This window comes from Artemia sp. Qi Xiang Cuo, chromosome 4, assembly GCF_049724085.1.
Source record: "Artemia sp. Qi Xiang Cuo chromosome 4, ASM4972408v1, whole genome shotgun sequence".
NCBI lineage: Eukaryota > Metazoa > Arthropoda > Branchiopoda > Anostraca > Artemiidae > Artemia > Artemia sp. Qi Xiang Cuo.
Window position 1 is genome coordinate 36065711 of NC_142797.1, and position 15090 is coordinate 36080800.

Genomic DNA, 15090 nt, shown 5'->3' on the forward strand with positions numbered 1-15090 from the left:
TAAACTATAACTCTAACTAAAACTCATATGTAAAACGAAAACTCTTAACTAAAAAAACTAAAAGTAAACTAAAACTCTTAACTAAAAATCCAGACTAAACTAAAACTAAACTTAAACTAAAAATAAATTTTAATCTATAAACTACTAAACTATAACTCTAACTAAAACTAAACACTAATCTAAAACTAAACTAAACTAACTAAAACTCTAAACTAAAATTAAACACTAATCTAAAACTAAACTAAACTAAAAATCTAAACTATAACTCTAACTAAAGCTCATATGTAAAACGAAAACTCTTAACTAAAAAACTAAAAGTAAACTAAAACTCTTAATTAAAAATATAGACTAAACTAAAACTAAACTAACTAAAACTAAACTAGAAATAAATTCTAATCTCTAAACTACTAAAGTATAACTCTAACTAAAACTAAACACTAATCTAAAACTAAACTAAACTAAAAATCTAAACTATAACTCTAACTAAAACTCATATGTAAAACAAAAACTCTTAACTAAAAAACTAAAAGTAAACTAAAACTCAAACTAAAAATCTAGACTAAACTAAAACTAAACTAACTAAACTAAAAATAAATTCTAATCTCTAAACTACTAAACTATAACTCTAACTAAAACTAAACACTAATCTAAAACTAAACTAAACTAACTAAAACTCTAAACTAAAACTAAACACTAATCTAAAACTAAACTGAACTAAAAATCTAAACAATAACTCTAACTAAAACTCATATGTAAAACGAAAACTCTTAACTAAAAACTAAAAGTAAACTAAAACTCAAATTAAAAATCTAGACTAAACTAAAACTAAACTAACTAAAACTAAACTATAAATAAATTCTAATCTCTAAACTACTAAACTATAACTCTAACCAAAACTAAACACCAATCTAAAACTAAACTAAACTAACTAAAACTCTAAACGAAAACTAAACACTAATCTAAATCTAAACTAAACTAAAACCGAACTATAACTCTAACTAAAACTCTTTAGCAAACTGTAGCTAAACTAAAACTCTAATCTAAAACTAAACTAAAACCAAACTAAGCTACTAAATTAAAACTCTAACTAAAACTCTTTAGCAAACTGTAGCTAAACTAAAACTCTAATCTAAAACTAAACTAAAACTAAACTAAAAATAAAGGTAATGAATAAACTAAAACTAAACTAAAACTAAACTAAACTAAAAATCTAAACTATAACTCTAACTAAAACTCATATGTAAAACGAAAACTCTTAACTAAAAAACTAAAAGTAAACTAAAACTCAAACTAAAAATCTACACTAAACTAAAACTAAACTAACTAAAACTAAACTAAAAATAAATTCTAATCTCTAAACTACTAAACTATAACTCTAACTAAAACTAAACACTAATCTAAAACTAAACTAAACTAACTAAAACTCTAAACTAAAACTAAACACTAATCTAAAACTAAACTAAACTACAAATCTAAACAATAACTCTAACTAAAACTCATATGTAAAACGAAAACTCTTAACTAAAAAAACTAAAAGTAAACTAAAACTCAAATTAAAAATCTAGACTAAACTAAAACTAAACTAACTAAAACTAAACTAGAAATAAATTCTAATCTCTAAACTACTAAAGTATAACTCTAACTAAAACTAAACACTAATCTAAAACTAAAGTAAAATAAATAAAACTCTAAAATAAAACTTAACACTAATCTAAAACTAAACTAAACTAAAACCGAACTATAACTCTAACTAAAACTCTGTAGCAAACTGTAGCTAAATTAAAACTCTAATCTAAAACTAAACTAAAACTAAACTAAAAATAAATTTAATTAATAAACTTAGAATAAACTAAAACTAAACTAAACTGCTAAACTAAAATAATAAACTAAAAATCTAGACTAAACTAAACCAAAACTAACTAAAAATCTAAACTATAACTCTAACTAAAACTCTTAACTACTAAACTAAGTAAAACTCCAACGAAAACTAAACTACTAAACTAACTAAAACTCTAAACTACTAAACTAACTAAAATCTAAACTACTAAACTAACTAAAACTCTAAACTAAAACTAAACAATAATCTAAAACTAAACTAAACTAAAAAATCTAAAGTATAACTCTAACTAAAACTACTATTTAAAAAGAAAACTCTTAAATAAAAAACTAAAAGTAGACTAAAACTCAAACTAAAAATATAGACTAAACTAAAAGTAAACTAAAACTAAACTAAAATAAGAAACTAAAAATCTAGACTAAACTAAACCAAAACTAACTAAAAATCTAAACTAAAACTAAACACTAATCTAAAACTAAACTAAACTAAAAATTTAAACAATAACTCTAACTAAAACTCATATGTAAAACGAAAACTCTTAACTAAAATAACTAAAAGTAAACTAAAACTCAAATTAAAAATCTAGACTAAACTAAAACTAAACTAACTAAAACTAAACTAGAAATAAATTATAATCTCTAAACTACTAAAGTATAACTCTAACTAAAACTAAACACTAATCTAAAACTAAAGTAAACTAACTAAAACTCTAAACTAAAACTAAACACTAATCTAAAACTAAACTAAACTAAAACCGAACTATAACTCTAACTAAAACTCTTTAGCAAACTGTAGCTAAAATAAAACTATAATCTAAAACTAAACTAAAACAAAACTAATATACTAAATTAAAACTCTAACTAAAACTCTTTAGAAAACTTTAGCTAAACTAAAACTCTAATCTAAAACTAAACTAAAACTAAACTAAAAATAAAACTAAACACTAATCTAAAACTAAACTAAACTAAAAATCTAAACTATAACTCTAACTAAAACTCATATGTAAAACGAAAACTCTTAACTAAAAAACTAAAGTAAACTAAAACTCAAAATAAAAATCTAGACTAAACTAAAACTAAACTAAAACTAAACTAAAATAAGAAACTAAAAATCTAGACTAAACTAAACCAAAACTAACTAAAAATCTAAACTATAACTCTAACTAAAACTCTTAACTACTAAACTAAGTAAAACTCCAAACAAAAAACTAACTAAAATCTAAACTACTAAACTTACTAAGATCTAAACTAAACTAAACTACTAAACTAACTAAGATATAAACTAAACTAAACTAAAACTAAACTAAACTGCTAAATTAAAACTCTAACTAAAACTAAACTATCTAAGACTAAACTAGAAATAAATGTAAGAAATAAAATTGAAATAAACTAAAAATCTAAACTACTAAAATAAAAATCTAAACTACTAAACTAACTAAGATCTAAACTAAACTGAAACTAAAACTAAACTAAGCTACTAAATTAAAACTCTAACTAAAACTCTTTAGTAAAACTCTAGCTAAACTAAAACTCTAAACTAAAACTAAACTAGATAAGACTAAACTATAAATAAAGGTAATAAATAAACTGAAAATAAACTTAAAATCTAAGCTACTAAACTAAAAATCTAAACTACTAAACTAACTAAGATCTAAACTAAAACTAAAACTAAACTATGCTACTAAATTAAAACTCTAACTAAAACTTTTTAGTAAAACTCTAGCTAAACTAGAACCAAACTAAAAATCTAAACTACTAAACTAAGCTACTAAATTAAAACTCTAACTAAAACTCTTTAGTAAAACTCTAGCTAAACTAAAACTCTAAACTAAAACTAAACTAGCTAAGACTAAACTAGAAATAAAGGTAATAAATAAACTTAGAATAAACTAAAACTCTATACTACTAAACTAACTAAAATCTAAACTTTTAAACTAACTAAAATTCTAAATTAAAACTGAACACTAACCTATAACAATACTAAATTAAACTGAAAATCTATCTAAAGATATAAACTAAAACTAAACGTTAAACTAAAACTAAACTTAACTACTAAACTAAAACTAAACTCTAGCTAAAAACTAAACTAAAACTGAATTAAAACTAAACAAAATATAAATTATAACACTAAACTAAAAATCTAAACTAGAACTAAACTAAAAATCTAAACTAAACTAAAACTAAACTAAACTACTAAACTAACTAAAAATTTAAACTAAAAATCTAAACTAAAACTCTAAAATAAAATTAAACATTAAAAATCTAAACTAACCCAACCTGCAATCCTCTTTTTCTAATATTTCCGACTCGCTGATTGGCTGAGAAGGGAAACACGTGATCTAACTGTTTCCGGGAAACTCATAACATTTGGCTCGAGCAACAACAACAAATACTATTTCTGGATCATAACATCCGCTGAGAGCGTGCACTTACAACAACAACAACAACATTGACCTTGACATTTGCCTCGGAAACAACAAAAAATACTATTTCTGGATCATAACATTCGCTGAGACCGTGCCAAAAACACACCTGGAGAAAGAGGTCATTGACCCCATTAACCACGTGTTCTCTCTAGGGAGGCTATGCCCTTATTTGGGGTGCAAAAAAGTTATAGGTGGCAGCAGGGGTGTCGCGTCGGAGCTTTAGGGTCACCTCTACTGGGGGGGGGGGGGTAGATTTTGTGATTATTACATCTATCTGAACTTGTCATTGAACTTACGTCCATTTAGGCGAGAACTAAGATAACATTTTCGGTTTGTGCTTGTTTCGGAGGCCAGACATAACCCTGGCTACATAAGGGGAGGAGGGTACTTTTTTTCTTTTCATCAGGACTTCCACAAGAATGGGTTAATCAGTTGCGATCAAACCTAGTGACAGTAACAGCTATTTTTTAGTTTTGCATTTCGGAAATAAGATACTGATTTTGAGTTTTTGGGGGAGGTGAAGGTTTAAGATATATATAACAACTAGTAAGAAGACTATCGCAATTGTGAATGTTCGGTATAATTGTATTCTGTTCCCCAGTGGCGGTGAATACGTATACGAGACGCCTTCGTTTGTTTCTAGCATTGTAAACTTCATTCATTTTAAATCGAATTTTTGAATTTCTACTTTCCTTCTTATGCAGTTTCAAATTTTTACGGCAGTGATAGTTTAGATAGACAACTGCGACATTATTAGAGTTTTGATATTCTTAATTATACCAAGCAGAAATCAAATGTCAAAAGTAAAAGAAAGCATTGCTAAAGCTGGCATAGCTGTTAAGAAAATCGTTTGTGCTTTTAATCCTAGTCACATTCATGCACCAAAATCTCTGGATTTAAATCCTCTCTTAGGAAAAAGAGCATTTGAGAGGCAATTTTTTCGTATTAAAAGCGAAATTAAAATATTAATAATTGTGTGTTTTCTGAAAGACTTCATAAATTCAAATAGCAAAATTATGTTAAAGACAAACCTGTGCTTCGAAGGCTGCACGTGTTTTTTGACTCACTTTCTATGTCTTCTTGTTTCTTCTATCAAATAAAACATTAATTCAGACAAAATGATAAAGATAAAGACGCACAAATAATTTTAACAGTGTATTTTGACTTGCTGTCTTAAAAAAACGTTAGTCAACACTGATATAAAGTGGTTTGAATGTTTAAGGCATCTGTTTTCAGCTTTGCTTGTCTTTCTCTTTTGAAATAAAGTTTGCTATTCAGAAGCTTTTGCAATTTAAGAAAGATCGCAAATTAAAAAAAAAAAAAAAGCACTGAACTGTCACAAGAATTGAATCATTAATTATCTTTTCTATTTCAGACTCTATGCAAATATAGCATACCAGACTGCAAAGAAGAGCAGGCAACAAAATATTATATAATTGCCTTTTTTGTGAGTTTAGTTTGGATATCTCTATTCTCATACATTATGGTTTGGATGATCACAATCATAGGCAAGTAAATTACCGTATTCTGAAATTATTCATTTTTACCCTCTGTAAAATATTATTTTTGATTAAGGTATGCAATGCAAAAAGAATGAAAAATACTTAAGATAAAACAAACGAACAATGCAATAATGATGCAGTAATCATTGAGTTATCGATTAGCAGCTCGGATTGATCTTGGTTATCCAGGTTGTTCATTTTCAGCCATTGAAAACTCAAATATTTCGGGTGTTATGCTTGATCTTGTCATGTTTGATTAAAAGTTCATTCTGGTTCCAGTGTGTTATAGTTTTTAATAATTGTAAATTTGCGTTTTTTGTGTCGTCCTATAGACAATGTTTTACTAGTTATATAGTACAAACGATACACAATAGGGAATCCTTGCAGTGAAACAAGTGGTATTTTATAGTTAGCTAAATTTAATCTGGCTTCATTTTTCTAACATTAATAAAATATTCGAATAGCTAAAGGGTCATAAGGAACTTTTTGTAATTGCCATTTTTTCAAAGTTATTTTGCGAGATTAACTGATCGAGTATTCAAAGGCTTTAGGCAAAACGAATCTTCTAAGTGCAAATATCTTTTTTCTCTACCTCCGTTCGACTCATTATACATGGTATTATATTTTTAGCTATGTTTCTTGTGCAATTTTGCATGCGTCATAGATTCTAGAAACGATACAGCCACTCCATGGCGGGAAATGACGTATTTATGCCCTTGGACTGTTCTTTCGTCACCAAATCATCTTGGGGTTCCATTTTTTGTGATGTAGTCATATGTAACTTTGTTTTTATTAATTATCGAATTACAGTGTTGCTATGGCATCAAGTAGCTAATAAAGTCAAGAAGTTTGTAGCAGCAGTGCTAGCACCATATGTCTGAAATAATTCCCTCTGGTTCTTAAAGCTACTGCAATGACAAAACATTGATGGGACATACTCATTTTAATAATTGTAAATTTGCTTTTTTTGGCTCGTCCAATGGACTTTTTTGGCTTATTATATAAGATTAACGAAACAAAAATAGGGAATCCTTGCTAAGACACAGAGAGTATTATGTACTTAGATAAATTTAACCTGGCTTAATTTTCTAACATAAACGTGCTAGACTAACAAAATGTTCCAATGTTTAAATGGTCTTAAGGATTTTTTTTTACAGTTACTATTTTTTAAACTTATCGTGCCAGATCAAACAAATTATCGAATCTTTCAAAGATTTTTCTTCACTTTCATTTGACTCACGCCACTGGGAATTTTATATTTAACTATGTTGCTTTTTATACTGCATGCGTCAAAGATAGTAAAAACGATCACTCCTGAAGTGGAAATGTTGTATTTGTGCTCTTGAAATGTGCTAATAAATATAACGTCACTCACTTGAATTCTTTTTTCCAAAGGCTCTTAACGAATTTTCTGAAGCTCGTAGCAACATGCTTGGTCCGTTACTTACATACAAGGAAAAAAAATCTCCCTCAGTAAGGACACCAGGGATGAAATGCCATTTACAAGATTTGGCAAATCCACTCTGGATATTGGAAGGGATGAATGCACGTGGGAAGAATATACCAACCAATCCTGCTATGTTTTACATGGTAACCGTTTTTCCGGGATTACTCAGCATCCAATTATCCATCATTCTGTTGTAGTAAGCTTTGAATAGAAAAAAATAACAGTGACGTCTAGTAGTTGTAGCCTATGGCTACTATGAAGAGGAATGGTAGGAAGGACAATGCCATTTCCCTTTGCTATGTTCAGAGCGTTTACCAAAATATGTGCTTCTTGATTATCGAGGATCACTAACTTTTTTCGCTCAGGTGAGGCACACTAATGCTTCAAGTAAATGGTGCAAGTACTCGCAGAACAGCTTTTGTGATATTCACCCAGACGTGTTTGCTCCGGCAGCTGACCCATGTGGACTCTTATTTAACATGGTGGGATGGAAGTTCTTTCTTGGAAAGATAACATAAAGGGTTAAGAAATTTCCACTCGCAGCAACTGTTCCAATCGTTTTAATGCCAACTATTTTCTGACTTATATCATAGGTCATCAGGATGTCCAGGTCTTCAAATTATCATGTCTGTCAACCCTATTTTGAGAATGGCTGATCATAGGGACTGGGACTGGCTTAAAAGTCTAAATTGTTTTTAGACGTGGGTAATTTTTGTAGGCGTACTTCTGTTTGTTTTTCTTATTTTCTTACCCTTTTTCTGAGTATTTTGTCATGTACAGAAGGTAACAATATATTTTTAGAGAGTAAATACTGCTATGGTACAGAGTGATTCGGTGACTCACTATGTACCACCTTACACTGGCGCGGTATGCACCACCCTCCCTCTAGCTACCAAAACCAAAATCTGATGAGATAGAAAGAAACAATGGCGCTACTTACAATATTAGATCATCAAGGATTCTAAGAAGCCAACAAAAATATTTCTAAGGTCGATTGAAATAGAGATTAATGAAAAAGTATGGGCACAAAATATTTTTTCTAGGGCGTAGCCAAAACTTTAAAAATAGCTAGCAAAAAACCAAGGTTGCAAATTATCTTCAAAACAGGATAAGGAAGTCAACCAATCTGTAAGCAATATCGCATGGATCAGGCAACTTGTTTCCACCTGAATAGGTTGCATTTAAGGTCAATGGCTCACTATACACCTAGTCCCAGCATGGATCACCTTCCCTATATATACATATATAATCGGATAATATAACTATCAAGACTTTATTACCCTAAATTATATACCTGTTTAGGAGGATAAATGAAATTAGTGATGTTGAATCTGAATCCGGTTACTATTAATATTAAAAGTAGTAATGGCTTACTGAAGTTTATGATCCTGTCACTATTGATTGCTGTGTTGTCTATTGATTTTGCCAACTTTTTCATTGTCTAATTTATGTTATCAATATCGTCTGATTATGTAAATAGCTAAGTCTCACTAACTGATATTATCAATATCATACCATTGAGCAAATAGCTATCTTTCGCTAATTCATGGCATCAATATCGTCTCAATATGTTAACTTTGTTAACATATGTTAACTTATGTTAACTATTTATCTCAAATAGATAACTTTAGCTACGTCCATAATTGATATTTTCATTAGACATTGAAATAATTAGACATTGAACTTGGAATTGTTTCATTTTATTTGGAATTTGCATAAAGGAGAAGATCTAAGCAATCTCATGACACTCTTCACTTTTCCTATTTTTACGCAATCTCGGGATGCTCTTCATTTCTCAGGTCCTTACGCAATCTCGTGATATCCTCCACTTTTACGATTCAATCCGAGGTACAAAACATTGGTATTTTATCTATTTGTCGGAGCTGTTGTCTATGGAAAAATAATGTAGTAATAGACAATGAAATCGCAGGTAAAATAAAAAGGGCATTGGCAGATAATATCTCTAACGAATATAGAGACGAGTTGATAAGAAGTAAACTGCCTGCGAATGTAAATAGTTATACTGGTGGTGTAACAACAGATGTAGTCATTGGACCCATTAATACTAGATAAAATGAATAGTGAGCTTGTAGGTAAAACTGCAATAAAAATTGTGTATGATCCAAAATGGAATAATGAATGTTGCACGGGTTACGAAGAAAAAGAAGAGAATAACTGCTCTGTCAAGAGAGGGTATGATGAATTATCTTATGGAATGGATTCTAAACTCTTTAATAATATTCACATGATGTTAAGACAGTTAACCTTATTAATTATATTATTGTAAACTAAAGACTGCCAGGATCAATACAATATACTAGGGTATATAGGAGTGCTGCTATTGAGGTTATAAGTAAAGATCACCATCTAGTTGTGTCTAGGTTTAATTTATATCTGAAATTTTGGAAGGGTAACTACTTTCTTGGAAGTTAAGACGTTGATAGATTCCAGGATAAGAGTTTGAGAGAAACTTTCCAGGAACAGTTGAATGCTTAACCAGAGTGTTTAAAATTTAACAATGTAGAATTTTGGTGGAATAAGCTTAGAAAAATAATTTTTGAAGTTGATTTTGGTGTCTCAGGAAAGAAAGTTAGGAACGCAGCTAAGAATATTGGTGAAAATGCTTCATATTTAATAGAAAAGAGAAGTAACCCGTACAAGGAATAGCTGAGTGATTTATCGTTTGAAAAAAAGTAATGTAAAGAAAGTGGAGAAAGCATTAAAACATGCACTAAGGAGGTGGTAAGTGGAGACCATGCAATAATAAATTGAAAAGGATTCGTCAATCTGGACTAGTTCCAGTTAAAGATAGGAACGGGCTTCAATTAGAGTTAAAGAAAGAGTTAAAGAGAGATGGACAGCATATTTTGAGAAAGTGCTAAAACAGGAATAGAGTTACAGGAAAAGATATAGAGGAAAATGAAAAGGTTTGTGATACCTTGGATGTAAAGGAAGATCTGTTTTGTGAGGAAGAATTAGCGACAGTAAAAAAAGGATTAAAAATAATAAGGACCCAGGTGCTGATACTGTGGTAAATGAGATTCTTGAATATGGTTGCTCTGGTTAGAAATAAGTTACTGAAGATTATAAATATGATATTTGAAGAATTTTAGGAAAATCTTAATTATGTCACTTAAGAAAGGTGAATATGGAAATTATAGCGGCATTAGCCTTGTCTCTGTAGATAGAAAATTACTTAGTAATATGATACTTTTTAGACTGAAAGATGCTCTAGAAAAAGTTTTAAGAGAGTAACAATGCGGTTTTATAATGGGTAGAGGATGTGTGGACAAAATTTTCACTCTTAGGTTAATAAATTAGAAGTGCTTGAGTTATCGAACACTTTTAGTTCTTGGTTTTATAGATTATGAGCAAGCGTTCAATTCTATTGTTGAAAGAGCTTTAGGAAAGGTTTTATTCATGGTATGGTATACCAAAAAATTACATTAAAGTGATTAGTGCTATTTACAAGAATAAAACTGCTCCGGCTAAGGTTGGAAGTGAAGTTAGCAGCTAGTCCTGCATTAAATGAGGAGTTAAGCAGGGTTCTCTTCAACCCCCCTTTATGTGGATCATTTTGATGGACTTTGTCTTAAGGAGCACAAGAAATGCAATAGCAGAACACGGAATCAAATGGGGAAGAAAATTTTCCTGGACTTAGATTATGCTAATGATTTAAGAATCCTGGATGAAAGTGTAAGAATAATGATGTTTCAGAGGTTTTTCGGATTAAGAGTGCTAGAATAGGTTTGAAAATTAATGTTAATAAGAATAAGTCGCTAAGGCTAGGGTAACGTGAAGATGAAAAGGTGACGTTGGGTAAGAAGAGATCGATCAGGCGGACAGCTCCACATACATTGATAGTGTTATTAGTAATGATGGTTGGAGCGGTGAAGATGCTAAAAGTAGAACAGCCAAGACTCAGGGTGTTTTTCCACATTTGAAAAAAAGTTTAGAAGAATTTTAAGATAAGTCTACGAACCAAGATTTGGATATTGGCAGCTACAGTGATGAGTGTGGTCAAATATGGTTCTGAAACATAGGAACTCCAAAATACGGAAGAAAATTTGCTAGATTCTTTCCAGAGAAATTACCTATGGACTGTTTTGGGTACTCGGCTAAACTGACCGTATTTTAAAAAGTAGGCTGTACGAAAAATGGGTTTCAATCCCACTTTCTAGGGCTATAATGAGAGAAAAGTTGCGATGGCTAGAGCAGGTTCTGTGGATGAAAAATGACAGATTGCCGAATATTGTCTTTTTCAGCCAACCGTCTAGGACTAAACGATAAGCAGGCCACTGCGGTTGGGGTAAGATGATGTCACAAAGAAATATTGTAGGTAAATGGAAATTTCCTGGGCAGGTGGAAAGAGGGAAGCTTTGAATTCTTTAGGATGAAGGAGAATTGTGCGTTGCTGTCATGGCCCAAGAAGTGCTGGTGCTCCGGTGGAAAGTCAGTAGTAGTAGTAGTAGTAGTTAGATAGTAGTAGTTGGATTGTTTTAAAAAAAATTAGATTTCATTCTTTAGAAACAAAGTACTTTCATAACTCAACATTCAGATTATGGTGAAAAAGTGTATTTCAAGTAATTTGTTGACTATGGGCATTTCAGACACATACACTTTAAGTATATCTGATTTTTATTAACAATGTTAGATCTTTTTTTTTGAAACGGGGGTTTCAATCTTGAGAAATAAAGTACCTTCATATTTGAAGTGACAGCTTATGGCTAAATTACATATTTCGGGTAACTTGTGGACCGTTGAAATTTTGGACGCAAGCACTTAAAATGTGTCTGATTTTATTACTATTGTTAGATTGTTATAAAAATATTAGGTTTCAATCTTGAGAAATACAGAACTTTTATTTTTCAAGTGACATCTTATGAATAAAAAGTATATTTCAAGTAATCTGTGGACCTTTGACATTTCAGAGGCAAGCACTAGCAATATATCTGATTTTACTACTAATGTTTGATCACTTTAGAAAACTTTGGTTTCAATCTTGAGAAATATAGTAATTTCATATCTCAACTGGCATACTATGACTAAAGACGCATACACTTAAAATATACGTACACTTTCAGACGCATACACGTACAATTTCAGCCGCATACACCTAAAATATATATGATTTTATTTCTATTGTTAGATCATTTTCAAAAATGTTCGGTTTCAATTTTGAGAAATAAGTACTTTCATGTCTCATGTGGCATCTTATAGGGAAAAAGTATATTTCAAGAAACTTTTGAACCCTGGATATCCCTGACGCATACACATAAAATACGTTTGATATTATTACTATTGTTAGATTGTTTACGAAAAACTTAGGTTTCAATCTTGTGAAAGTACTTTCACGTATCAAGTGAAAACTTATGGGTAAAAAGTATATTTCAAATAACTTGTGGACCAAGATCATTTCAGACACATAAACTTAAAATACACCCGATTTTATTACTAGTGTTCGATCGTTTCAGGCAACTTAGGTTCCAATCTTGAGATATAAAGCAGTTTCATTGCCTAAACTGTAAATTTCATGTAGCTTGTGGACCATTGACATTTAAGGCGGATTCCCTTAAAATGCATCTAATTTCAATGTTATTGTTAGATCGTTTTAAGAAACTTAGGTTTCAGTTTTAAGAAATAAAATATTTTCATATCTCAACTGTCAAATTATGGCTAAAATGTATGTTTCTAATAGCTTGTGGACCAAGGTCATTTCAAGTGCACACAGTTAAATTAAATCTGATTTTATTGCTATTGTTACACCGTATTGAGAAACTTCATTTAAGAAGTTTCATTCTTGTGAAATAAATTAATTTCACTTCTTAGGCTGCACTTAATGGGTAAAAAGTGTATTTCTAATAACTTGTAAGCCCTGGGCATTTGAGAAGCATATGCTTAAAATATATATGATTTTATTACTGTTGTTAGAGCGTTCTAAGAAGCTTAGAATCAAATCTTGAGAAATAAAGTAGTTTCATTGCCTAAAAAGTATATTTCAAGTAACTTGTGGACCATTAACATATTAGTTGCATACACTTAAAATTAATTTTTTATTACTATTGCTAGATCGTTTTAAGAAAATTAGGTTTCAGTCTTTAGAAATAAAGTAATCTCATATCTCAACTGTCATCTTATGGCTAGAAAGTATAATTTGAGTAACTCTTGGACCTTGGGCATTTCGCCCGCATAAACTTAAAATATATCTGATTTTCTTAATAGTGTTAGATCGTTTTCATAAGCTGAGGTTTCAATCTCGAGAAGGAAAGTAATTTCATTTCTCAAGTGGCAGCTTGGACTAAAATGTATATCTCAAGTAACTTTTGGACCATTCACATGTTGGACGCACACATTGAAATATATCTGATTATATCACTATTTTTAGACCATTTAAAAAAGCTACGTTTTAATTTTCAGAAATAAAGCAATTTTGTGTCTCAATAAGCATCTTATGGATAAAAAGTATATTTCGATTAACTTGTGGACCATACGCATTTCAGACGCAAAAATTGGAAATAAATCTGATTCCTGTTGTTAGTTCGTTTTAAGAAAATTAGGTTTCATTTCTTTAGAAATAAAGTACTTGTATCTCTTAAGTGACGTATTATGGCTAAAAGGTATATTTCAAATAATAAATTTAGGTTTTCAATCTTGAGAAATAAAATACTCTCATATCTCAACTTTTATTTTATGGCTAACAATTATATGCATATTTCGAGTAGCTTGTCGACCATTGACATTTCAGACCCATACACTTAAGATATATCTGATTTTGTTGGTATTTTTAGATCATTAACAAAACTTTGGTTTCAATGTTGAGAAAATAGTACTTTCAGGTCTCAACTGGCATCTTATGGTGAAAAAGGATATTTTTAGTAACTTGTGGACCATCTGTATTTCACACGCATACATTGAAAAACTATCTGATTTTATTACTATTGTTAGATCGCTTTCAAAATAAGAGGTTTCAATCTTTAGAAATAAGAAATTCATGTCTCAAGTGGCATCTCGTGGCTAAAAAGTATATTTTGAGTAACTTGTGGGACCATTGACATTTCAGATGCATACGCATAAAATTTTTCAGATTTTTCTGTTATTGTTAGATCATTTTAAAAACAGTTAAGTTTCTATCATGAGACATAAAGAGCTTTTATGTCTCAACCAGTATCTTATGGCTATAAAATATATTTCGGATAATATGTGGACCATGGTAAATTCAGACGCATAAACTAAAAATACATATGATTTTATTACAAATGATCGTTATAAGAAACTTAGCTTTCTGTCTTGAGGAACAAAGTTTTTTCGTCTCTCAATATACTTTTTAGCCATAAGGCTTCAGTTGAAATATGAAAGTACTTTATTTCACAAGAACGAAACCGAAGTTTCTTAAAATGATCTAACAAAAGTAATAAAATCAGATATATTTTAAGTGTGTGCGTCTCAAATGTCAATGGTCCACAAGTTACCCTTAATAGACATATACTTTTTAGCCATAAGATGCTAGTTGAGATACGAAAGCACTTTACTTCGTAACATTGGAGCCTACGTTTCTTAAAACCAATTAACAATAGTAATAAAATCAAATGTATTGTAAGTGTATGCTTCTGAAATCTTGATAGTCCACAAAACACTCGAAATGCACTTTTTAGCCATAAGATGCTACTTGAGACATGAAAGTACTTTATCTCTCATGATTAAAAACTAAATTCTTAAAATTATCAAACACTAGTAATAAAATCAGATATATTTTAGGTGCATGCGTCTTAAATGCCCTTGGTCCATAAGTTACTACAAACATTCTTCGTTCCAATGAGATGCCACGTGAGATCTGAAAGTACGTTATTTCTAAGGATAGAAACCTGATTTCTTTAAATGA

The 15090-nt window shown here is 30.0% G+C and overlaps 1 protein-coding gene across 1 annotated transcript in view; it reads left to right on the forward strand.

Moving 5' to 3' along the window:
* The window catches only part of LOC148953059 (putative sodium/potassium/calcium exchanger CG1090), a 138668-nt gene that overhangs the window by 73473 nt on the left and 50105 nt on the right, over positions 1 to 15090 (forward strand). Inside the window, exon 5 of the mRNA XM_089088273.1 lies at positions 5638 to 5770. Coding sequence (XP_088944399.1) covers positions 5638 to 5770 — 133 coding nt within the window. The remainder of the gene's footprint in view (positions 1 to 5637; positions 5771 to 15090) is intronic.